At 52.3% G+C, this 26,663-nt stretch overlaps 1 protein-coding gene across 1 annotated transcript in view; it reads left to right on the forward strand.

Annotated features, from left to right (window-relative positions):
- LOC143020061 (trehalase-like) overlaps positions 1 to 26,663 on the forward strand; it is a 217,356-nt gene that overhangs the window by 73,559 nt on the left and 117,134 nt on the right. Inside the window, exon 4 of the mRNA XM_076176237.1 lies at positions 20,707 to 20,786. Coding sequence (XP_076032352.1) covers positions 20,707 to 20,786 — 80 coding nt within the window. The remainder of the gene's footprint in view (positions 1 to 20,706; positions 20,787 to 26,663) is intronic.

Below are 26,663 nucleotides of genomic sequence, written 5' to 3' on the forward strand. Positions count from 1 at the left end.
ATTCCAAGTATTTGTCTAAGCGATTTTTAAATGTTGTTATCGTGTTACTTTCGAACTAACACTACTGCTATCACTATCCTATCCGATTAATCCAATTATGATTAAATGTCTGATTGTCATATCTTTTATTGCAAAGGATAATATTTTATCTGCGGATTAGATTCCAAGTATTTGTCTAAGCGATTTTTAAATGTTGTTATCGTGTTACTTTCGACGACAGTGGGAGGTAACGAATTCCACACGTTAACAACCCGGTTAAAGAAGAAGTGCTTACTTTCGTTCGTAGAGAATCTTTTGCCAATTACTTTGAAATCGTGGCGTCTTCTTGTATTTGATTGGTCTAATAAGAAGTAATCTTTGACATTAATGGAAGGGTATGATTGAAGAGGAAGAGGAGAAAGGTATGGTGGAGGAGGAAGAGGAGGGTATGGTTGAGGAAGAGGAGGGTATGGTTGAGGAAGAGTAGGGGAAGGAGGGCATGGTTGAGGAGGAGGGCATGGTTGAGGAGGGGGGCATGGTTGAGGAAGAGGGCATGGTTGAGGAGGAGGGCATGGTTGAGGAGGAGGGGGCATGGTTGAGGAGGAGGAAGAGAAGGAGGGTATGATTGAAGAGGAAGAGGAGAAAGGTATGGTGGAGGAGGAAGAGGAGGGTATGGTTGAGGAGGAGTAGGAGGGCATGGTTGAGGAGGAGTAGGAGGAGGAGGGCATGGTTGAGGAGTAGGAGGGCATGGCTGAGGAGGAAGAAGAGGAGGGCATGGTTAAGGAGAGTGAAGGGTAGCAGGGGATGATCGAAGAGGAGGAGGAGAGCATGGTTGAAGATGTGTTTGAATTTGAATTTGAGCTTTGAAGGGAGGAGGAAGACGCTGATGTTGGAGATGAAGAGATGTAGGAAGTGGATGTTGGAGGGGTTGTGGGGTTAGGTCGAAGGGAGAACGGGTGCGGAGGGGCTCTGTTGGGAGGGAGAGGAGGTCCGTAATTAGAGCTGCATGGCCGAATGTCAAGCCTCTAATTGCGTACCGTCGCTACTCCCTTGTTGGCGAGAGCGGCTTGCGGGAGAAGGTGAAGAGGAAGAAGACTTGTTGGTGCTGGTGATGGAGTGAGGGGAGGAGGGAGGAAATTCAGGGAGAAGGGGTATTCGGGGAAGGAGGGAGGGAGAGAGAGAGAGAGGGAGGGAGAGAAGGAAGGGAGAAGGGGTATTGGGGGAGAGAGAGGGAGAGGGAGGGAGGGAGAAGGGATATTCAGGGAAGGAGGAAGGGAGAGAAGAAGGGGTATTCGGAGGAGGGAGGGAGGGAGGGAGAAGGAGTATTCGGGGATGGTGGGAAGGTGGGTGAAGGGGTATTTAGGGAGGGAGGCAGGGATGGAGTAGTAGTATTCTGGGAGGGAGGCAGGTAGGGAGAAGGAATATTCGGGAAGGCGGGGAGGGAGAAGGAATATTGGGGAGTATTCGGGGATGGAGGGAGGGGGAAAGGGTATTCGGGGATGGAGGGAGGGGGAAAGGGTATTCGGGGATGGAGGGAGGGGGAAAGGGTATTCGGGGATGGAGGGACGGAGAAGGGATATTCGGGGATGGAGGGAGGGGGAAAGGGTATTCGGGGATGGAGGGAGGGGGAAAGGGTATTCGGGGATGGAGGGAGGGAGAAGGGATATTAGGGGAGGGAGGTAAGGAGAAGGGGTATTCGGGGATGAAGGGAGGTAGGGAGAAGGGGTATTAGGGCAGGGATGGAGGTAGTGGGTATTAGGGGATAGAGGTAGGGAGAGGGGTTATTAGGGGATAGAGGTAGGGAGAGGGGTTATTAGGGGATAGAGGTAGGGAGAGGGGGTATTAGGGGATAGAGGTAGGGAGAGGGGGTATTAGGGGATAGAGGTAGGGAGAGGGGGTATTAGGAGAAGGATGGAGGGAGAAGGGGTATTAGGGGAAGGATGGAGGGAGAAGGGGTATTAGGGGAAGGATGGAGGGAGAAGGGGTAGATAGAGGTAGAGGTAGGGAAAAGGGGTATCAGGGGTTGAGGGAGGTAGGGAGAAGGGGTATTTGGGGAGGGAGGCTCAAATGCTGCCCAGTCGGTGTTAAGGAAACTTAAATGAAGAAAAATGTGACACTGCATCACACGTAATCGCCTCTGCAAGTGGCCTGTTCGCGTTGGAAGTAATCCCTCTCGTTTCCGAACGAATTGGACCTCAGGGTGTTCGGATTTGGGGGGAGTGTTCGGATACGCGAGGTAAAAAATGCCCACTCCCGCTCCCAGTCTCCCAATTTCCACTTTGCCACTGCAGTGATAATTTTTCAGTTCTGGAGGAATAAACCTGGTTTATATACGATAAGGGATGCGCGGTAGCCCAGTAGATACCGTGTTGAACTCGTGAACAGGTAGTCATAAGGTCGATTCCTGGGGAGGCAACCCAAATATCGACCTTGGAAAAAACAAACAAAAAAACAGCGGCTTGCTGCAACTGACGGGGCTTGCTTTACCAGGGGTTTCTCACTTCCCTCTTCGTGGGAGTGGGATGGTGAGTTTTTATATACAATACACATAGATAAGGTTCGGATAATGCAGTGTTCGGATATGGGAGGGATTACTTTACTTCTCGATTGATTGTAGAATGTGCCGTGTTAGGCTATTACCAGCATAGATTTTACGATGTCTCTAGTGTGTTGGTGGCGTAATCGGAAGCATGTTGGTCTCGTGTGAATTCGAGTCCCGCACACCTCTCCGATTCCCAGCAATGACTGACCTGTACAAACGGTCCAAGTGCTTAGGGCAAACGAGTGCTTCGGCCGTAGGTTTAGTCTTGTATCTTGTATGATAATAAAGGTGTTGGACTTTAGTGACGATACCGTGAACCCGATTTTGTATTGGGCCTGGGGGAGGGGGGAGGGGGTCTATCGGACCAACGGAAGGTGCGTGTGGGGTGGGGGGGGGCTTGTATTGAGCGGTGGATGTTTACGTCGAGCTCTCCCCAATCTCCCTTTTTGAGACCTTTCAGGTCATTTAGGTCGTTTTCGTCTGATTACTATCTATAGTGCATATATATATATATATATATATATATATATATATATAATATATATATATATATATATATATATATATATATATATATATATATATATATATATATACTGTGTGTGTGTGTGTGTGTGATTCACCTTGGTCTTCGGATCACGTGATCGACAGCTATTTCCCTCCCGGAAGAGAACTCAGAACTCGTATGTGACCAATCTATGGGTAATGCTGTGACCTTACACGCACACACATACACCCAACTCCCCGCCCATGAGAGTTGGAGTAAGGACTCATAGCGCAGCGATACTGAAATTATTTCAGCATTGGGCGGGATTCGAACCTGAACCACTGTAGTGACAGTCGGGGAATCTGCCAACCGCGCCACCGAGTCGTGTAAATGTGTATATATATATTTATATATATAATATGTATATATATATATATATGTATATATATATATATATATATATATATATATATATATATATATATATGATATATATATATATATATATATGATATAATAATAATTGTGTGTGTGTGTGTACGTATATATATTATGCATATATACATACATCAAGGGCATCTTTCCCCTTATAAGGGAGGTAGCCAGGCAAAGAGACACACCCATTCATACTCCATCATTGTTTCCCTCTCATTTTAGCTCCTCGTGGATTTAGTATTTGGTTTTGAATTTGGTATTAATTTAACATTGTTATTTCGTCTGTTCTGATATTTAACTGTTTTAACAAGATATAGAGACTGTAATCAATTGTAAACGAGGGTAGACTCTCACGCTGTGTATTGAAAACAATTGGATCTTTTGGTGTTAAAAGATCGTGTAAGTAGCGCAAGAAGAAGGAATGAGTCTACGCCAGGAAGCGCTTAGTAACTGCGGCCGAAGCAGTCGCCTTTGCCCTATGAACTTGGGCCGGCCATTAGGGGCATCTTAAGTCAGTACTGGGAATCGGTGAAGAGTGCGGGATTCGAATCCACAGCTAAGCGAATGCGAGAGCAGCACGCTTTACATTACGTCACCAGCGCACACTAGTCTTGGAATCTCGTTTTCTTGCAATGGGGTAGAAACACAATGCATAACTGATTGGAGTTTCTTTAGTGGTGTACATGGATGCCTTGTACTCCTTGGGCGTTTCCAAATGCCTCTAATTGGATTTAGTGTTTACACAAAGTGTTACTCTTTGGTGTTTATTATACTTTTTCAGATCATTGGGCCTCGTTATCCAAACCTCGAAAATCCAGTTGGGTTGAACGAGTAATAATGCGTAGTTCTGTTTCAGCAGATTTATAGATAATTTAATTTGATCAAGGATATCTGGTATGGTTTTTAATGTAGTAATGAGGATAATGATGGTGGGGAAGGAGAAGGGGAAAGGGAATGGAAACGAGAATGTATCCTGGAAAGGCATTGAGCAGGGATGGATGGGGAGGCGGAGAATGCCCTGGCCGGGGTTGAGGAATGGAAAGCGAACGTAAGTCAGGGAAGGAGCCACGGTTTCTTCGTGCAAGAAGTGTAGTGGTGGTTGAAGAGCTGCTGTGTGCGTAGATGCGACCGGAGCAGTCATGAAGGAAGACCTGGTATAAAGGTCGTGAAGGTTTCGATGATTATGTTATGTAGATAACAGCGTCCAACTCCGACTTCGACTCGGTATTGCGATAATCGAAGTACAGCAGATATTTAGTCAAGAGTTCTTAGGCAATGAGTCCTCTTTCGACATTGAAATATCCTGTCTTGAGTGTAGGAAGGGCAGTCGTGAGTTTCAGGACAGATGCAATCGCTAGTAACTGGGTTTCTGGTGGCCAAGACTGAAGATGGTCTCTTGAGACTTGGAGGTCTTCTGGGGGAAAGTTAGAAGGGACGAAGACTGCCGAAGAGGAGTGGGAGAGAAGGGGAACGGTGATTTTATTTTATTTTATTTTTTTCCTCTCTCTCTCTCTCTCTCTCTCTCTCTCTCTCTCTCTCTCTCTCTCCAGTCTGTCTGCAAAGATAAGTCTCCTCAAGCTGCCATGGTTCACTAGCTTTAGATGTATTTGACACTGTTCCCCTTGTCACAGTTTATATTACTTTACAATTTGTCGAACTTGAGAGACTTCGACCACGCGAGGCTTTGTCGAGCTCTTGTGGGCCTTTGTCGAGCTCTTGTGGGCCTTTGTCGAGTTCGTGTGAGCCTTTGTCGAGTTCGTGTGAGCCTTTGTCGAGCTCGTGTGGGCCTTTGTCGAGCTCGTGTGGGCCTTTGTCGAGCTCGTGTGGGCCTTTGTCGAGCTCGTGTGGGCCTTTGTCGAGCTCGTGTGGGCCTTTGTCGAGCTCGTGTGGGCCTTTGTCGAGCTCGTGTGGGCCTTTGTCGAGCTCGTGTGGGCCTTTGTCGAGCTCGTGTGGGCCTTTGTCGAGCTCGTGTGGGCCTTTGTCGAGCTCTTGTGGGCCTTTGTCGAGCTCTTGTGGGCCTTTGTCGAGCTCGTGTGGGCCTTTGTCGAGCTCTTGTGGGCCTTTGTCGAGCTCTTGTGGGCCTTTGTCGAGCTCTTGTGGGCCTTTGTCGAGCTCTTGTGGGCCTTTGTCGAGCTCTTGTGGGCCTTTGTCGAGCTCTTGTGGGCCTTTGTCGAGCTCTTGTGGGCCTTTGTCGAGCTCTTGTGGGCCTTTTGTCCTACTTAAAAAGGGTGTCAGGTGAGATAGTAGAGGGAAGAGATAGCTCTGACTTGGGTCCTAGAGAAAAGTAGAGAAGAGATTTCTCCAGAAAGCTGCTGGTTGGGTTTAGACAACAGGAAGACAAAGAGGAGTGCCCAGGGAACAAAGAACTACACGGTGGAGAACAGAAGAAAGAGGATGTTCACGCTTGGAAAACAGGGCGGGGAAGAAAGTGCCTAAGAACGAGAGGAGAGCGAGGGAGTGAGAGGGCGAGGGAGTGAGAGGGCGAGGGAGTGAGAGGGCGAGGGAGTGAGAGGGCGAGGGAGTGAGAGGGCGAGTGAGTGAGAGGGCGAGTGAGTGAGAGGGCGAGTGAGTGAGAGGGCGAGTGAGTGAGAGGGCGAGTGAGTGAGAGGGCGAGTGAGTGAGAGGGCGAGTGAGTGAGAGGGCGAGTGAGTGAGAGGGCGAGTGAGTGAGAGGGCGAGGGAGTGAGAGGGCGAGGGAGTGAGAGGGCGAGGGAGTGAGAGGGCGAGGGAGTGAGAGGGCGAGGGAGTGAGAGGGCGAGGGAGTGAGAGGGCGAGGGAGTGAGAGGGCGAGGGAGTGAGGGAGCGAGAAGATGGAGAAATGAGAAACAGACTTTAGACTATGGACATAATAGAATTCAAGGCTAAAGTAATCAAAGGTCAGGGATAAAAACCTGAGAGAGGAGTATCTTGTGTTGAAACGTAGATGATGTCCTGTTGACCTTTTCATCGTATGCACAGTGCATGCATGTGAATGACGTAACATAGAAGTGTACGGAGTGTTTGCTGCGATTAGCAAATCTCGTGGCTCTGTTACAAGAAAGGTGGTGAGGACCTACGTGCAGTCTGTCCTATGCGTTTTGAGGTCTGTTGGGGGGGCAGGTAACATTCAATGCTGGGAACCTGAGAGGAATGCGGGATTCGAACCCACAACTAAGCGAACGAGACCAGCACGCTTCCAATTACGCCACCAGCGTAAGATACGAAGTGCTATGCCGGCAAATTATAGATGAAATTAATAGTTGTAGTTGTAGTACATTGGTATTATAGTTGAAAGGTTTGCTGAAGACGTCGTAAGACTGGTTGCATTTCAAGGGTGGTTGGCGGCATACAGAAGGACCGACCGACACGGGAAGGCGTCAGGTTAAGAGAAACTGTCGTGGACGAGATGCACCTTAAAGTACAAATACTAAAGGAAAAATATGTTTAAGGCGAAACGATGAGGGGAGGGAAGTAAGCCCGTCAAAGGGACTAGAGGCGACGGCTTAAGAAAAAGGGGGAGAAAGAGGGGAAGAATAAACGGGGAAGAGAGGAGAGTAGGGAGATGGCTGAGGGCTAGAATGATGGGAAGTGTGGGAGGAGGAGGTAGAAAGGAGGAAGAAAGGATGAAGAAGAAATTTGTATGAAGAGGAAGAGGGAGAAATGAGTAAGAAGAGGAAGAAATGGGTAGGAAGAAATGAGTAGGAGGAAGAAAGGATGAGTAGGAGGAAGAAAGGATGAGTAGGAGGAAGAAAGGATGAGTAGGAGGAAGAAAGGATGAGTAGGAGGAAGAAAGGATGAGTAGGAGGAAGAAAGGATGAGTAGGAGGAAGAAAGGATGAGTAGGGGGAAGAAAGGATGATGAGTAGGGGGAAGAAAGGATGAGTAAGGGGAAGAAAGGATGAGTAGGGGGAAGAAAGGATGAGTAGGGGGAAGAAAGGATGAGTAGGGGGAAGAAAGGATGAGTAGGGGGAAGAAAGGATGAGTAGGGGGAAGAAAGGATGAGTAGGGGGAAGAAAGGATGAGTAGGAGGAAGAAAGGATGAGTAGGAGGAAGAAAGGATGAGTAGGAGGAAGAAAGGATGAGTAGGAGGAAGAAAGGATGAGTAGGAGGAAGAAAGGATGAGTAGGAGGAAGAAAGGATGATGAGTAGGAGGAGGAAGAAAGGATGATGAGTAGGAGGAGGAAGAAAGGATGATGAGTAGGAGGAGGAAGAAAGGATGATGAGTAGGAGGAGGAAGAAAGGATGATGAGTAGGAGGAGGAAGAAAGGATGATGAGTAGGAGGAGGAAGAAAGGATGATGAGTAGGAGGAGGAAGAAAGGATGATGAGTAGGAGGAGGAAGAAAGGATGATGAGTAGGAGGAGGAAGAAAGGATGATGAGTAGGAGGAGGAAGAAAGGATGATGAGTAGGAGGAGGAAGAAAGGATGATGAGTAGGAGGAGGAAGAAAGGATGATGAGTAGGAGGAGGAAGAAAGGATGATGAGTAGGAGGAGGAAGAAAGGATGATTAGGAGGAGGAGGAAAGGATGAGGAGTAGAAGGAGGAAGCAAGGATGATGAGTAGGAGGAGGAAGAAAGGATGATGAGTAGGAGGAGGAAGAAAGGATGATGAGTAGGAGGAGGAAGAAAGGATGATGAGTAGGAGGAGGAAGAAAGGATGATGAGTAGGAGGAGGAAGAAAGGATGATGAGTAGGAGGAGGAAGAAAGGATGATGAGTAGGAGGAGGAAGAAAGGATGATGAGTAGGAGGAGGAAGAAAGGATGATGAGTAGGAGGAGGAAGAAAGGATGATGAGTAGGAGGAGGAAGAAAGGATGATGAGTAGGAGGAGGAAGAAAGGATGATGAGTAGGAGGAGGAAGAAAGGATGATTAGGAGGAGGAAGAAAGGATGATGAGTAGGAGGAGGAAGAAAGGATGATGAGTAGGAGGAGGAAGAAAGGATGATGAGTAGGAGGAGGAAGAAAGGATGATGAGTAGGAGGAGGAAGAAAGGATGATGAGTAGGAGGAGGAAGAAAGGATGATGAGTAGGAGGAGGAAGAAAGGATGAGGAGTAGAAGGAAGAAAGGGGGACAAGAAGGAGGAGGAAGAAAGGGGGACGAGGAGGAGGAAGAAGATAGGGGGACGAGGAGGAGGAAGAAAGGATGATTAGGAGGAGGAGGAAAGGATGAGGAGTAGAAGGAAGAAAGGGGGACAAGAAGGAGGAGGAAGAAAGGGGGACGAGGAGGAGGAAGAATGGATGATGAATAGGAGGAAGAACAAAGGGGGACGAGTAGGATGATGAGGAAGAAAGGGGGACGAGTAGGATGAGGATGAGGAAGAAAGGGGGACGAGTAGGATGAGGATGAGGAAGAAAGGGGGACGAGTAGGATGAGGATGAGGAAGAAAGGGGGACGAGTAGGATGAGGATGAGGAAGAAAGGGGGACGAGTAGGATGAGGAAGAAAGGGGGACGAGTAGGATGAGGATGAGGAAGAAAGGGGGACGAGTAGGATGAGGATGAGGAAGAAAGGGGGACGAGTAGGATGAGGATGAGGAAGAAAGGGGGACGAGTAGGAGGAGGATGAGGAAGAAAGGGGGACGAGTAGGATGAGGATGAGGAAGAAAGGGGGACGAGTAGGATGAGGATGAGGAAGAAAGGGGGACGAGTAGGATGAGGATGAGGAAGAAAGGGGGACGAGTAGGATGAGGATGAGGAAGAAAGGGGGACGAGTAGGATGAGGATGAGGAAGAAAGGGGGACGAGTAGGATGAGGATGAGGAAGAAAGGGGGACGAGTAGGAGGAGGAGGAGGAAGAAAGGGGGACGAGTAGGAGGAGGATGAGGAAGAAAGGGGGACGAGTAGGAGGAGGATGAGGAAGAAAGGGGGACGAGTAGGAGGAGGAGGAGGAAGAAAAGGGGACGAGTAGGAGGAAGAAGAGAGGAGAAGAACAGGAAGAGGAAGAAAGAAGAGGAGGAAGAAAGGAGGAGGATAGCTACCAACTGCGAGTAGGAGCATTGCAGAGATACGAATGCGGAAAGTGAGAAAAAGAGAGAGAAGATAGAGGAGAGGAGAAGAGAGGAGAGGAGAGGAGGAGCTAAGTAAAGGAGTTAGGAGGAATGTGTTGGTTTGAAAGTGGAACCGAGGTGGAGTATGTGGAGACTCTGGTGGAGAAAGGGCGGAAGAGGTGAAGATTTATTGGAGGGGGCGGGGGAGGCCGTGGAGGTGGAGCTGCAGACTGGATGGAGTGGAGTAGGAAGGACAGAAGTGGAAGAAGAGGAGGAGGAGGAACGGGCGCGGAGGAAGGGAAGAGAAGCTGAGCGGAATGGAGGAGGAACAGGGAGAGGAGGAAGAGGGAGGGAAGTTCAGAAGTGGAAGAAGAGGAAGAAGAGGAGGAACGGGCGCGGAGGAAGGGAAGAGAAACATAGCGGAATGGAGGAGGAACAGGAAGGAGGAGGAAGAGGGAGGAGGAGGAGGAAGAGGGAGGAGGAGGAGGAAGAGGGAGGAGGAGGAGGAAGAGGGAGGAGGAGGAGGAGGTAGAGGGAGGAGGAGATAGGAGGAGGAGGAGATAGGAGGAGGAGGAGATAGGAGGCAAAGAGGGAGGAGATAGGAGGAGGAGGAAGAGGAGGAGGAGGAAGAGGAGGAGGAGGAGGAGGAGGAAGAGGGAGGAGGAGGAAGAGGGAGGAGGAGGAGGAAGAAGAGGAAGGAGGAGGAGGAGGAAGAGGGAGGAGGAGGAGGAAGAGGGAAGAGGACAAGGAAGAGAGATGAGTAAAAGCAGGAAAGGAAAAACGCAAAGAAGAGAAGACAAGACAAGACAAACAAAGGGAATGGAACAATGTGGGCAGGAAGGAAGGAGGGGTAGGGGGAGTGGGAGGGGAGCCTCTTGCGAAAATAAGCAAGCAAGCAAGCAAGCGAGCGAGCGAGCAAGCAAGCAAGCAAGGAAGCAAGCGAGCAAGCAATAAAAGCGAGCGAATAAGCAAGCGAACGAGTAAAACAAACAAGCAAGCAAGCGAGCAAGCAAGTGAGCAAGGAAGCAATCAAACAAGCGAGCGAATAAGCAAGCGAATAAGCAAGCGAGCGAGCGAGCAAGCAAGCGAACAAGAAAGCGAGCGAGCGAGTGAGCAAGCAAGGAAGGAAACCAGCAGTCCCTGGAACAGCCGGGGCGAATGCGCAACCAGAGGAAGAACAGTGAATGGAAGATACGACTTTGCCAATTGGAGGGGAGAAGGGATGGTGAAGGAGGGAAGGAGGAAGGGAGGGAAGGAGGAAGGGAGTGAAGAAGGGAGGGAGGGAGGAAAGGAGGGAGGGAGGGAGGGAAGGAGGGAGGAGGCGAGGGAGGGAAGGAGGAAGGGAGGGAAGGAGGAAGGGAGGGAAGGAGGAAGGGAGGGAAGGAGGGAGGGAGAGGAGAGAACAGTCGCTTTCTGAATGAAGAGGGAGAGGCGGAAGCTAATCAGTATTGGGAGAGTAGGAGATAAGTGGAGGAGGTGGTGGATGTGATGGAGAAGATGGAGGTGAAGGAGGAAGATGTGATACGTGATGGAAGATGTGATGGAGGAGGTGGAGGATGTGATGGAGGAGGTGGTGGAGGATGTGATGCAGTAGGTGGTGGAGGATGTGATGCAGTAGGAGGTGGAGGATGTGATGCAGTAGGAGGTGGAAGATGTGATGGGGGAGGTGGTGGATGATGTGATGGAGGAGGTGGATGATTTGATGGAGGAGGTGGAGGAGGTGGAGGATGTGATGGAGGTGGAGGATGTGATGGAGGAGGTGGAGGATGTGATGCAGTAGGAGGTGGAGGATGTGATGCAGTAGGAGGTGGTGGATGATGTGATGGAGGTGGTGGAGGAGGTGGATGCTGTGATGGAGGTGGATGCTGTGATGGAGGTGGATGCTGTGATGGAGGTGGATGCTGTGATGGAGGAGGTGGATGCTGTGATGGAGGAGGAGGTGGATGATGTGATGGAGGAGGAGGTGGATGATGTGATGGAGGAGGAGGTGGATGATGTGATGGAGGAGGAGGTGGATGATGTGATGGAGGAGGAGGTGGATGATGTGATGGAGGAGGAGGTGGAGGAGGATGATGTAATGGAGGAGGTGGAGGATGATGTGTTCCTCAGGATTGAGGTGATGGAGGAGTGAGGATGAATGTAAGTGGAGAGGAGTTAGGAGATGATGTGATGGAGGAGGAGGTGGAGGGATGATGTTCGATGGATGAGGTAGGTGTGGATGATGTGATGGAGGGAGAGGTGGAGGATTGATGTGATGTGAGGAGGAGGTGAGAGAGGATTATGTGATGGAGGAGATGTGAGTGGAGGAAGGATGTGGAGGATGAAGGGGATGGAGGAGGATGTGATGGAGGGAGAGGTGGGTTAAGGATGTGATGAGGAGGGAGGTGGATGATGATGAGGAGGTGAGAAATGTGATAGTGAGTGTGATAGGATTGGAGGAGGTGGATATATGTGATGGAGAGGTGGATGATTAGGAGGTGGAAGGGTGGATGATGTGATGGAGGAGGTGGAGATGTGAGGGAGGGAGGTGGAACTGATGATGATGGATGGAGGAGAGATGAGGTGTATTGCGAGGAGGATGGTTGGAGGATGTTGAATGGAGGAGGAGGTGGAGGATGTGATGGAGGAGGAAGTGGAGGGCGAGAAGAAGAAAGCACCGAAGGTATGGAAAACAAATGGAATTATACCGAATCATCTGGAGAGGGTAAAATATGGAGGAGATATGGAGGGTAATGGTGCAGATGGAGGGTAATTCTATGCCTTGGAGGATGGAGGGCAAGTACTAAAGGGTGTGGAGAGGTAATTGGGTGGCAGGAGGGCGAGTGGAGGGTGCATGGAGGAGGTAAGGATGGAGGGCGTTTGTTTGAATATTCACCTTTGTATCCCGTGGGTGGAGATGACTCCATCTCCCGCTCCTCCATCACCCCCTTCTTCTCCTCCATCTCCCCTTCCCTCTCCTACATCTCCCCCTCCCCATCTCCCCCTCCCCCTCCATGTCTCCTTCCCCTCCTCCATCTCCCCCTCCATCTCCTCCTCCATCTCCATCTCCATCTCCCCCTCCATCTCCCCCTCTCCCCCTTCCATCTCCCCCTCTCCCTTCCTTCTCACCCCTCTCCCTTTCCATCTCCCCCGTCTCCCTTCCATCTCCCCCTCTTCCCTCTCCATCTCCCTCCTCACCTTCCATCTCCCCCCTCAGTTCCTTACCCATCTCCCCCTCTCCCTTCCATCTCCCCCTCTCCCTTCCATCTCCCCCACTCCCTTCCATCTCCCCTCTCCCGCTCTCCCCGTCCCCCCTCCATCTCCCCCTCTCCCTTCCCTCTCCCCCTCTCCCTTCCATCTCCCCCTCTCCCTTCCATCTCCCCCTCTCCCTTCCATCTCCCCCTCTCCCTTCCATCTCCCCCTCTCCCTTCCATCTCCCCCTCTCCCTTCCATCTCCCCCTCTCCCTTCCATCTCCCCCTCTCCCTTCCATCTCCCCCTCCCTCCACCCTCACCTTACCATCTCCCCTCCTCCTCCTTCCCATCTCTCCCTCTCCCTTCCATCTCCCCCTCTCCCTTCCATCTCCCCCTCTCCCTTCCATCTCCCCCTCTCCCTTCCATCTCCCCCTCTCCCTTCCATCCTCCCCCGTCCATCCCTTCCATCTCCCCCTCTCCCTTCCATCCTCCACCCTCTCCCTTCCATCTCCCCCTCTCCCTTCCATCTCCCCCTCTCCCTTCCATCTCCCCCTCTCCCTTCCATCTCCCCCTCTCCCTTCCATCTCCCCCTCTCCCCTCCATCTCCCCCCTCCCGCTCCATCTCCCCCCTCCCGCTCCATCTCCCCCCTCCCGCTCCATCTCCCCCCTCCCGCTCCATCTCCCCCCTCCCGCTCCATCTCCCCCTCTCCCACTCCATCTCCCCCTCTCCCACTCCATCTCCCCCCTCCCGCTCCATCTCCCCCCTCCCGCTCCATCTCCCCCCTCCCGCTCCATCTCCCCCCTCCCGCTCCATCTCCCCCCTAGCTCCCCGCCATCTCCCCCCCTCCCGCTCCGCTTCCCACCTCCGCTCCATCATCCCCCTCCTCCATCACTCCCCCCAATCCTTCCCTCCATCTCCTCCTCCTCCCATCTCCTCCTCCTCCATCTCCCCCTCCCTCCATCCCCCTCCTCCCCCTCACTCCATCTACTCCTCCTCCTCCTCCTCCATCTCCCCTCCCTCCTCCATTCCATCTCCCCCTCCTCCTCCATCCTCCCCCTCCCTCCTCCATCTCCCTCCCCCTCCTCCTCCTCCTCCATCTCCCCCTCCTCCTCTCCATCTCCCCACCCCCGTCTCTCCTCCATCTCCCGCTCCCTCCTCCAACTCCCCCTCCTCCTCCAACTCCCCCTCCCTCCTCCATCTCCCCCTCCCTCCTCCATCTCCCCCCTCCTTCCTCCATCTCCCCCCTCCTCCCCCCTCCCCCCTCCCTCCAGCTCCCCCTACCTCCATCTCCCCCGTCCTCCTCCCCTCCATCTCCCCCGTCCTCCTCTATCTCCCCTCCTCCTCCATCCCCACCCTCCTCCTCCACCCCCTCCTCCTCCCCCTCTCTCCTCCCCCTCTCCCACCTCCCCCTCCTCCTCCTCCATCCCCTCCTCCATCTCCCCCTCCTCCATCTCTCCCTCCTCCATCTCCATCTCCCCCTCCATCTCCCCCTCTCCCACTCCATCTCCCCCTCTCCCACTCCATCTCCCCCTCTCCCACTCCATCTCCCCCTCTCCCACTCCATCTCCCCCTCTCACACTCCATCTCCCCCTTCCTCTCCATCTCCCCCTTCCTCTCCATCTCCCCCCTCCCGCTCCACCTCCCCCCTCCCGCTCCACCTCCCCCTCCCGCTCCACCTCCCCCTCCCGCTCCACTCCACCACCCCCCCTCCCGGCTCCACCTCCCCCCTCCCCGCTCCCACCTGTCCCCCCTCCCGCTCAACCTCCCCCTCCCGCTCCACCTCCCCCTCCCCCTCCCGCTCCATCTCCCCCTCCCTCTCCATCTCCCCCTCCCGCTCCATCTCCCCCTCCCTCTCCATCTCCCCCTCCCTCTCCATCTCCCCCTCCCTCTCCATCTCCCCCTCCCTCTCCATCTCCCCCTCCCTCTCCATCTCCACTTGTTTATCTTTTTATTTTGTATTACTTCATTCACCAATTTATCTATTTATGCATCTATATATTTGCTTGTTTGATAATTCAATTATTTATTTACGTGTTTATCTATTCTTTAATTAATTATTTTACTTGTATTTTCCTGCCAAGTTATTTTTCTTCTGTAAATGGCTTGAATACGAAGATTTTTAATCTGAATAACGTATGTATATTAATTTGATTATATACGATTGTGTATATGTATATGTACATATGTATATGTATGTATATGTATGCATGTGTATATGTATACGTATATGTATATATGATATATATATATATATATATATATGATATAAATATATATAATATACTATATATATATATACTATACATACTATAATACAAGTATACGTATATGCGTATTCACATTATATGTACGACTATACTGAAGGTGTGTATGTATATATATATAATGTATATATGTGTGTGTGTGTGTGTGTGTTTGTGTGAGAGAGAGAACGTTTGCGTGTACGTATGAGTGTCTACATGTACTTGTGTATACGAGTGCGTGTGTGTGTGTGTGTGCGTGTGCGTGTGCGTGTCAGTTAAGAACTACCGAGTTTTATGCTTCCCCTCTTCATGAAATTTCACCACTTGCCTGACCGCGACTGACCATCAGCATCGACAGCAAAAGCGAGATGCAACAAGCGGAGTCATACCAGCCAAGCCTCGATACCATGGAAGGCCTGAATTGTCACAGGAATGATGTTTAACGACGGCGCCCTGAGCTGGAGACGAGCCTGGAAGAGGCCAGGAGACCAGGCGTGGCGGAGACACTGGACCAAGAAGATCTCCAGCCAACAAGAGCCCAATAAAAGCAACTTCGAGCGGCCGGGGGTTCCGCTCTGGAGAAGACTGCCCGGCCCACTCCAGTAAGGCTCCGAAGCCCGAGCCCAAAGGACAAGACAAGAAGGACTTCAAGAAGCCCAGAGCCCCAGCAAGAGGTGCTCCAAGAAGCCCAGGAGCCAATACAGAAGCCTTCTTTCATGGATCAAGTCCTCCTCCTAGCCCCTTGCAATGCGCAAGAGGCTCTTGTTGCATCCACGGCACCGAAGAAGAGGACGAGGAGGACGACGTATCTTCTTCGGTGACCGAAGAGCAAGATCCTCCCTCCCGCCTCCAGGATGACACGAGCTCCTGGAGGTTGTCCTCGAGGGCGACTCGGGACTCTGGAGGGCGCCGCGAGTTCTGGAGGCCGAGCCCGGTCGCCCCTCGGTGGAGGGCGCCTCCGTCGTGGTACCGCACAAGGAGCGACGTCAACTCCTGGAGACAGTGAGAATTGCCCAACAAGCCCGCGATAGATTGAATAAGAAAACAAATAAGATAAAATGAAATAAAGAAAAGTATACAAAAATGAAATAAAAGGTATATACAAAAAATCTGAATACAAAAAACTGAAAAAAGAAAAGAAAAAAGAAAAAATGAAATGGAAAATATATTTTAAAGAAAAACCCCATCGAAAAATTAGGAAAAGAAAGGTAATAGAGAAGCCCTTAGAAGCCCTAAAAAGCCCATTGGAAAAAAAAAAAAAACTGCAGAAACAGAAAAATAGATTTTTTTTTTTTTTTTTTTTTTTTTAGCCCAAAGTAGTATCTTGTAAGCCCAAATTCGACCACTTGGAAAGCCCAAAATGCTTCTAATTTTTTAGCCCAAAAATAGGATTAAAGTTCTTGGAACCACGAGGTTCCCCTCGGCTGAATAAAATTGCTTGGCGACGACAATCTCGGAGGATTAACTCACTCAGCACCCCACTACTCCCATGCCATGGGAAGTGAGAAACCCCTGTTTGGGCGAGGCCTGTCAGTTGCGGTGAGTTCTTCTTCTTCTTCTTCTTTTTCTTCTTCTTCTTCTGCCGCCGCCGCCGCCGCCGCCGCCGCCGCCGTTTTGCTTCGAGCGACTGCCGCTAGAGTCGCTAGATGAAAATCACCACCTAACAACCACAATTGTAATTGGATACGATAGTGGTAGTACTGTCAGTTCATCTCCTGCCCTGTTTTCTTAAGTGTAGCTTATTTTAGTAAACACAAACAGCCCCTCGGTTAAGGGCTCAGTGTAGGCCTTGATTGTTGTTTTGTTCTTCCTTTTAGTTCCTTTGTGGTTTCCCGCGTCTCCTTCTCAAGTCATCCCCCGCCCCCCCTCTCCATCTCCTCCCCCTCTTCACCCCCTCTCCCCCCTCCCCCTCTCCCCCCTCCCCCTCCCCCCTTCCCCTCTCCCCCTCTCCCAGATCCCCCCCTCCCCTCCGTCCCTCCATCTCCCCCTCCCCCTCTCCATCTCCCCCCTCCTCCATCCTCCCCTCTCCCACCCCTCCCACCACCCTCTTCCCATCTCCCCCTCCCCCCTCTCCATCTCCCCTCTCCCCCCCTCCTTCCCCCTCTCCCATCTCCTCCCTCTCTCCATCTCCCCCTCCCCCCCCTCTCTCATCCTCCCCCCTCCCCCACTCCATCTCACCCATCCCCCTCTCCATCTCCCCCTCCCCCTCTCCCCCTCCCCCTCCACCATCTCCCACTCCCATCTCCCCATCTCCCCCTCTCCCCCTCGCCCATCTTCCTCCCCCCCTCCTCCTTCCTCCCCCAACTCCCTTCCCCATCCTCTTCCCTCCCCTCCTTCATATCCCCCTCCCCTCCTTCATATCCCCCTCCCCCTCCTTCATATCCCCCTCCCCCTCCTTCATATCCCCCTCCCCCTCCTTCATATCCCCCTCCCCCTCCTTCATCTCCCCCTCCCCCTCCATCTCCCCCTCCCCCTCCCCCTCCATCTCCCCCTCCCCCTCCATCTCCCCCTTCCCATCTCCTTCATCTCCCCCTGCCCACCCCTCCTTCATCTCTCTCCCCCTCCCCCCCTCTCCTATCTGCTCCCCCTCCCCCCTCCTTCATCTCCCACGCCCCCCCCTCTCCATCTCGCCCCTCCCCCCCCTCCTTCATCTCCCCCCTCCCCCCTTCATCGATCCACTCCCCCTCTCCCCCTCTTCCTTCATCTCCCCCTCCCCCCTCCTCTCCATCTCCCCCTCCCCCTCCTTCCATCTCCCCCATCCCCTCCTCTCCAATCTCCCCCTCCCCCATCTCCCCATCTCGCCCCTCCTTCATCCTCCCGCTCCCCCTCCTTCATCTCCCTCCTCTCCCCTCTTCATCTCCCCTCCATCCTCCCCCCTCCCTCTCCCCCTCCCCCTCCCCCTCCATCTCCCCCTCCCCCTCCATCTCCCCCTCCCCCTCCATCTCCCCCTCCCCCTCCATCTCCCCCTCCCCCTCCATCTCCCCCTCCATCTCCCCCTCCATCTCCCCCTCCCCCTCCATCTCCCCCTCCCCCTCCACCTCCCCCCCATCTCCCCCTCCCCCTCCACCTCCCCTCCATCTCCCCCTCCCCCCTCCATCTCCCCCTCCCCCCACCCTCTCCCCATCACCCCTCCATCTCCCCGTCCCGCCTCCATCTCCCCATCCCCCTTGCTTCTCCCGCTCTCCCCTCCATCTCCCCCTCCCCCCACCATCTCCCCCTCCCCCCTCCATCTCCCCCTCCCCTCCTCCATCTCCCCCTCCCCTTCCATCTCCCCCTCCCCTCCCCTCCCCTTCCATCTCCCCTCCCCCCCCCCTCCCCCCTCCATCTCCCCCTCCATCTCCCCCTCCATCTCCCCCTCCCCCTCCATCTCCCCCTCCCCCTCCATCTCACCGTACATCTCCGCTCCCCCTCCCTCTCCCCCTCCCCCTCCATCTCCCCCTCCCCCCCTCCATCTCCCCCTCCCCCCTCCATCTCCCCCTCCCCCCTCCATCTCCCCCTCCCCCCTCCATCTCCCCCTCCCCCCTCCATCTCCCCCTCCCCCCTCCATCTCCCCCTCCCCCCTCCATCTCCCCCTCCCCCCTCCATCTCCCCCTCCCCCCTCTATCTCCCCCTCATCCTCTATCTCCCCCTCATCCTCTATCTCCCCCTCATCCTCTATCTCCCTCTCCTCCATCTCCATCTCCCCCTCCATTTCCCTCTCTCCCTTGCGTAGCCCCTTGTCAAAATGTTAAACAATCAATGAGACAACGCGTGAGTGTGTAGTGTGTGTAATGTGTATTGTGTGTTATTGTGTTAGTGTGTGTAATGTGTGTATTGTGTTATTGTGTGTAGTGTGTACGCGCGCGCACATGCGTGTATGTGTATGCATGTATGTGTATATGTATGTATGCATGTAGAATGTAGTATCAACCGTGTTATTACCTTTATGCATACGTATACACTTTTTGGACGTTTATTATAAAAAAAAAATGCTCTTCAACAACTGCATCTAGATCCACAGTCCTTGCCTATCACTTTAATCGTCTGCCCGTTCGAAGTTCACGATCACAGTACATAAATCTCGACCTTTCTGTACAAACTTCTCGGTCGCCTCTTTGGCTACAAAAACTTGATCCTCTCCCTCGATCCAAACACACCCCTCCCCCTCCCCCCTGCTCCTCTTCGCTGTGACCTCTTTGCTTTCGTTCGAGTCTCTAACTCCATGAACTTACACATACATACACATACACATACACATACATGCATATACATACACATGCACATGCATACACACATACATCCACACACACATACATCCACACACACATCCACACATACATCCACACACACATACATCCACACACACATACATCCACACACACATACATCCACACACACATACATCCACACACATACACATACATCCACACATACATCCACACACATACACATACATCCACACACATACATCCACACACATACATCCACACACATACATCCACACACATACATCCACACACATACATCCACACACATCCACACACACATACATCCACACACACATACATCCACACACACATACATCCACACACATACATCCACACACATACATCCACACACATACATCCACACACATACATCCACACACATACATCCACGCACACACACATCCACACACACACACATCCACCCCCACACACACACATACACACACATACACACACACACACACACACACACACACACACATACACACACACACACACACACACACACACACACACACACACACACACACATACACGTACACACACACACATTAACACACACACACACATACACACCCACACACATCCACACATACACACACACACATACATACACACACACACGTACACACACACACACACACACACACACACACACATACACACACACACACACACACACACACACACACACACACACACACAATTTCCCAGCTAGTTCTTGTTCTTGTCATTGTTATCGTTCTTTTTTCCTGTTCACTCTTGCTCTTTCCTGCTCTCTTGTTGTCGCTGTCTCGCAGTCGTCCTTGTTCTCTCGCTGTTATCGCACTTGCTCTCTAGCTGTCTTTCTCTTTTCCTTTCGCTCTCGCTCTCTTTTGCTATCTAATCACGAACTACCGAATTGGCACCAGGTAAAAGGATAAAATAGTTTGAGAATTAGCAAAGATATTTTGACAACTTCTCTATTCAGAGAAATTGCGCCGAATTCGAAGCGGCTAAGAAACTGGCCTCGCTCGTACTCTCCGTAACATCTTCGCCAAGCGAGTAGACGGAGTCCTTTTCTCCCGTTTATTCGCTTTATTTATTTTTATTCGTTTATTCGTTTTTGAAAATCGGCCAAATGTTCAAAGAAATGTGCTGTATTTTTTCATCTATTCACTTTTGTTTATTTTGTTTATATATTATCAATTTTTGTTTTTCTGCATCTAGTTTAATTATTGTTCCCCAATATAGATATGTTTTTTTTTAAAGTAGATTTATGAACTCTGGACAGCATTAAAATATTATTTGTCCTGATGCACATGGTGTAAAATGCATATATAAAGATTTTCTCATGAAAATTATGCTGTTTACTATATATAAAATCTTTATATACTATGATTTTCCCGGGGAATATTGTTCTTCGTCTGTGTAATGCAAATATTCTTAGATGCGGATCAAGGAATGACCCTCCATTTACAAGGAACTGAGGTGGGGTGGAGGGTGGAGGGAAGCAAATGGATAACGGATGGAAGTGGGATGAGTGGATTTTGAGTGGATGCCTTAGCTGGCTTATCCCTTACAAGGGTGGAGAAGCCTTTGGTATATAGAGAGCTTGACAAAAAAAAAAAAAAGTACATTTTTTTTTTTTTCTTCTTGCAGCTCAAGACCTTCGTAGACGAAAACTTCGAGGAAGAAGGAAGCGAGCTGATACCACACTCTCCGGAGGACGCCGTCAAGAAGTAAGTACCAAAAGGGAAAACCGGGTATCTCCTAGACAGGATGTCTGCGAGACAGGCTTCTTAGACAGGAAGTGTCCGAGACGGGGAGTGGTGTCTTCTAGACAGGTCGACTAAAGGCCTAGACGGAAGGTGCACGAGACAGGAGTCTTCGATGAGATGGTCGAGACGGAAGGTCTCCTAGACGGGGTCTCCTAGACGGGGTCTCCTAGACGGGGTCTCCTAGACGGGGTCTCCTAGACGGGGTCTCCTAGACGGGGTCTCCTAGACGGGGTCTCCTAGACGGGGTCTCCTAGACGGGGTCTCCTAGACGGGGTCTCCTAGACGGGTCTCCTAGACGGGGTCTCCTAGACGGGGTCTCCTAGACGGGGTCTCCTAGACGGGGTCTCCTAGACGGGGTCTCCTAGACGGGGTCTCATAGACGGGGTCTCCTAGACGGGGTCTCCTAGACGGGGTCTCCTAGACGGGGTCTCCTAGACGGGGTCTCCTAGACGGGGTCTCCTAGACGGGGTCTCCTAGACGGGGTCTCCTAGACGGGGTCTCCTAGACGGGGTCTCCTAGACGGGGTCTCCTAGACGGGGTCTCCTAGACGGGGTCTCCTAGACGGGGTCTCCTCCTGGGACAAGAACCTGGGAAGGACAGGTGAAGTTGGGTCAGTCCCGCGAAGGGAGGGGATGGGAGGGCGGGTGGGGGAGGAGAAGGATGTGAAGGGAAATTCCTTGCCGAGTAAAGTGGATTTGATTACGGGGTTGAGATAGTTTGATTAATGGCCGAACTGGGTTTCATTATCCGGCAATCCGGGTTTGATTGTCGGGCAAAGGGGGACTCGGTGTGACTGCTCTGGGTGAGAGAAAGGGGGGGGGGAAGGGAGGATAGAGAGAGGGATGGGAGGAAAAGGATAGAAAAAAGGGAGGAGGGGAAGAAGATAGGAGTAAGGGGAAGGGGTAGGGAGAGGGGGGAAGGGAGAGGGGTTAGGGAGAGGGGGAAGGGAGAGGGGTTAGGGAGAGGGGGGAAGGAAGAGGGGTTAGGGAGAGGGTGAAGGGAGAGGGGTTAGGGAGATAGTGGATAGTGGGTAAGGAGACGAGATAGTGGATAGAGGTGGGGACAGAGGATAGAGTAGGAGGGGACAGCGGATAGGGAGAGTAGGAGGGGACAGCGGATAGGGAGAGTAGGAGGGGACAGCGGATAGGGAGAGGAGGAGGGGATAGTGGATAGGGAGAGGAGGGGATAGTGGATAGGGAGAGGAGGGGATAGTGGATAGGGAGAGGAGGAGGGGATAGTGGATAGGGAGAGGAGGAGGGGATAGTGGATAGGGAGAGGAGGAGGGGATAGTGGATAGGGAGAGGAGGGGATAGTGGATAGGGAGAGGAGGGGATAGTGGATAAGGAGAGGAGGAGGGGATGGATAGGAAGAGGAGGGGATAGTGGATAGGGAGAGGAGGGGGGATAGTGGATAGGGAGAGGAGGGGGGATAGTGGATAGGGAGAGGAGGAGGGGATAGTGGATAGGGAGAGGAGGAGGGGATAGTGGATAGGGAGAGGAGGGGATAGTGGATAGGGAGAGGAGGGGATAGTGGATAGGGAGAGGAGGGGATAGTGGATAGGGAGAGGAGGGGATAGTGGATAGGGAGAGGGGGGATAGTGGATAGGGAGAGGGGGGATAGTGGATAGGGAGAGGGGGGATAGTGGATAGGGAGAGGGGGAGGGGATAGCGGATAGGGAGAGGAGGAGGGGATAGTGGACAGGGAGAGGAGGAGGGGATAGTGGACAGGGAGAGGAGGAGGGGATAGTGGACAGGGAGAGGAGGAGGGGATAGAGGACAGGGAGAGGAGGGGGGATAGTGTATAGGGAGAGGAGGGGGTAGTGGATAGGGAGAGGAGGGGGATAGTGGATAGGGAGAGGGGGGCTAGTGGACAGGGAGAGGAGGGGGGGATAGTGGACAGGGAGAGGAGGGGATAGTGGACAGGGAGAGAGGTGGAGGGGATAGTGGACAGGGAGAGGAGGAGGGGATAGTGGACAGGGAGAGGAGGAGGGGATAGTGGACAGGGAGAGGAGGAGGGGATAGTGGACAGGGAGAGGAGGAGGGGATAGTGGACAGGGAGAGGAGGAGGGGATAGTGGACAGGGAGAGGAGGAGGGGATAGTGGACAGGGAGAGGAGGAGGGGATAGTGGACAGGGAGAGGAGGAGGGGATAGTGGACAGGGAGAGGAGGAGGGGATAGTGGGACAGGGCGAGGAGGAGGGGATAGTGGACAGGGAGAGGAGGAGGGGATAGTGGACAGGGAGAGGAGGAGGGGATACAGGACAGGGAGAAGAGGAGGGGATAGTGGACAGGGAGAGGAGTAGGGGATAGGGGACAGGGAGTGGAGGAGGGGATAGGGGACAGGGAGGAGGAGGAGGGGATAGGGGACAGGGAGAGGAGGAGGGGATAGGGGACAGGGAGAGGAGGAGGGGATAGGGGACAGGGAGAGGAGGACGGGGATAGGGGACAGGGAGAGGAGGAGGGGATAGGGGACAGGGAGAGGAGGAGGGGATAGGGGACAGGGAGAGGAGGAGGGGATAGGGGACAGGGAGAGGAGGAGGGGATAGGGGACAGGGAGAGGAGGAGGGGATAGGGGACAGGGAGAGGAGGAGGGGATAGTGGACAGGGAGAGGAGGAGGGGATAGGGGACAGGGAGAGGAGGATGGGGGATAGGGGACAGGGAGAGGAGGATGGGATAGTGGATAGGGAGAGGAGGATGGGATAGTGGATAGGGAGAGGAGGATGGGATAGTGGATAGGGAGAGGAGGATGGGATAGTGGATAGGGAGAGGAGGAGGGGATAGTGGATAGGGAGAGGAGGAGGGGATAGTGGATAGGGAGAGGAGGAGGGGATAGTGGACAGGGAGAGGAGGAGGGGATAGTGGACAGGGAGAGGAGGAGGGGATAGTGGACAGGGAGAGGAGGAGGGGATAGTGGACAGGGAGAGGAGGAGGGGATAGTGGACAGGGAGAGGAGGAGGGGATAGTGGACAGGGAGAGGAGGAGGGGATAGTGGACAGGGAGAGGAGGAGGGGATAGTGGACAGGGAGAGGAGGAGGGGATAGTGGACAGGGAGAGGAGGAGGGGATAGTGGACAGGGAGAGGAGGAGGGGATAGTGGACAGGGAGAGGAGGTGGGGATAGTGGACAGGGAGAGGAGGAGGGGGATTTGGAGAGGGAGAGGAGGAGGGGATAGTGGACAGGGAGAGGAGGAGGGGATAGTGGACAGGGAGAGGAGGAGGGGATAGTGGACAGGGAGAGGAGGAGGGGGATAGTGGACAGGGAGAGGAGGACGGGGACAGGGAGAGGAGGACGGGGACAGGGAGAGGAGGACGGGGAAGAGGGAAAGGAGGACGGGGAAGAGGGAGAGGAGGACGGGGAAGAGGGAGAGGAGGATGGAGACAGGGAGAGGAGGACGGGGACAGGGAGAGGAGGACGGGGACAGGGAGAGGAGGACGGTGACAGGGAGAGGGGGAGGGGATAGCGGATAGGGAGAGGAGGAGGGGATAGTGGACAGGGAGAGGAGGAGGGGATAGTGGACAGGGAGAGGAGGAGGGGATAGTGGACAGGGAGAGGAGGAGGGGATAGTGGACAGGGAGAGGAGGAGGGGATAGTGGACAGGGAGAGGAGGAGGGGATAGTGGAAAGGGAGAGGAGGGGGGGAGAGTGTGTAGGGAGGGGAGGAGGGGATAGTGGGCAGGGAGAGGAGGAGGGGATAGTGGGCAGGGAGAGGAGGAGGGGATAGTGGGCAGGGAGAGGAGGAGGGGATAGTGGGCAGGAAGAGGAGGAGGGGATAGTGGGCAGGAAGAGGAGGAGGGGATAGTGGACAGGGAGAGGAGGAGGGGATAGTGGACAGGGAGAGGAGGAGGGGATAGTGGACAGGGAGAGGAGGAGGGGATAGTGGACAGGGAGAGGAGGAGGGGATAGTGGACAGGGAGAGGAGGAGGGGATAGTGGACAGGGAGAGGAGGAGGGGATAGGGGATAGTTTGAAAATGTTTGAGTGAGGGAGATTCAACTGAGGCTGTTGGTGTGGTAACCAAGAGTCATTGCTGGGAATTGGAGAGGAGTGCGGGATTCGAACCCAAACCTAAGAGTGCGGGGGGATAAAAGGAGGCCTTAGGACTGGTGATTGGTTAAAGCCCTGATTGGATACCTTGTGATTGGGAACTGTTTAAATCAATGATTGGATATCTAGGGATTGGGAACTGTTTAAATCAATGATTGGATATCTTGGGATTGGGGATGGGTAGGAACCCAGATTGGGAGTCCTTGGTATTGGTGATTGGGTAAAGCCCTGATTGGAGATCTTGGGACTGGGATCGGGATTGGAACCCTGATTGGAAGTCCTTGGAGTGGGTAAGGAGCCCAAAGAGGAGGAATTATAATCCGCGAAGATTTTGAGGGAGTCTTAGGCGAAGTCTGAGAAGAAGTACCACATCCTCACTAAGTCTCGAGAGTTCCCGCCAGTGTAAACACGTACACACGCACACACGCATATGCACATACGCACATACACGTACGGGTATACACACGCGCACACGAACATGCACACGAACACGCATACACGCAGACACGGACATAGACACCGACACACACACAAATAAGCACGCTCGTACAAGCACACACGAACACACACGCACGTACAAACGCACACGTACAAGCGCGCGCGTACACAAACGCACACGTACAACAACGCGCACACAAACGCACATGTACAAGCACGCGCACACAAACGCACACACGTACAAGCACACGCGCACAAGCGCACACAAACGCGCGCGCGCACGCGCACACGCAGGTTGTAAGTGGTGGACAGGTTACATTAGCTGACATGGACGTTGATGGTGGTTAGATAGTTGCTGGCGCCTTAGAAGTATAGTAGTGGCTATTGTGCTTCTAATGGTACATTGATCATGGCGCGATTGTTCACAGCATGGGGTTCTTATTTATGTTTGTTCGAGTTTGATTTTCTATTTTTTTGTATTTTTTTTGTATTTTTTTTTTTTGTTTAATCTCTTGTATTTAATTCAGTATTTTTTATTTCATTTTGTTTTTTCATATGTTTTATTTATTTATTTATTTATTTATTTTTGTTTTGTTCTGCATCTAGATAACTGGCCTTGGTGATAGGAGATAATGCTTAGGTGTGACTCCACAACATCAAATTGTCCTAAAAACAAGAATTCCATAAAAAAACGGGAAATTGGAACAACGGACCACCATATTTGGGGGTTCATGACATGGTCCTAGAACCTGGGTCACCCTCGCCCTGCTTGACCACTGGATTCTTAGAAAACTCTTGAGTGGTTCGGACACCGAAGAGTCTTGTCAGATTCCTTTGACGTCTTAAACCTCAAAGTGGTTTTGGGTTTTATGTATTGGCAACGAGCCTCCGCTGCTTGTCGCGGGTCTGGTCCGAAGTCTGTCGATCAGCCTTAAGGACGAAATCCCATAAAAACGTAATGCATCAATGGACTCTATCGCAAAACTTTCGCCTCACGGGGTTATGTCTCTGGTATAGTCTAAAGCAGCGTTTCTTACCAACCAGGGTTCCCCGGAACCCTAAGGTTCCGCAAAAGGTCCCTAAGGGTTCCGCGAGAACAATTGAGATAAGCTAATGTACTTTTGATTTTTTATTTAATTTCATATACGTAATATAAAACACGCACGACACATTCTTGGTTATCGTAATAATGTAATATAGACATCATCCTATCTAACCTATTATTATTATGAAAATGAATTGATTTCTCTCTCTCTCTCTCTCTCTCTCTCTCTCTCTCTCTCTCTCTCTCTCTCTCTCTCTCTCTCTCTCTCCAGGGGTTCCTTGAGACATGCAATTTATTTGAAAAGGTTACGCAAAG

The sequence above is a fragment of the Oratosquilla oratoria genome, chromosome 38 (assembly GCF_046742065.1).
Source record: "Oratosquilla oratoria isolate Oo_2021 chromosome 38, ASM4674206v1, whole genome shotgun sequence".
Classification (NCBI taxonomy): domain Eukaryota; kingdom Metazoa; phylum Arthropoda; class Malacostraca; order Stomatopoda; family Squillidae; genus Oratosquilla; species Oratosquilla oratoria.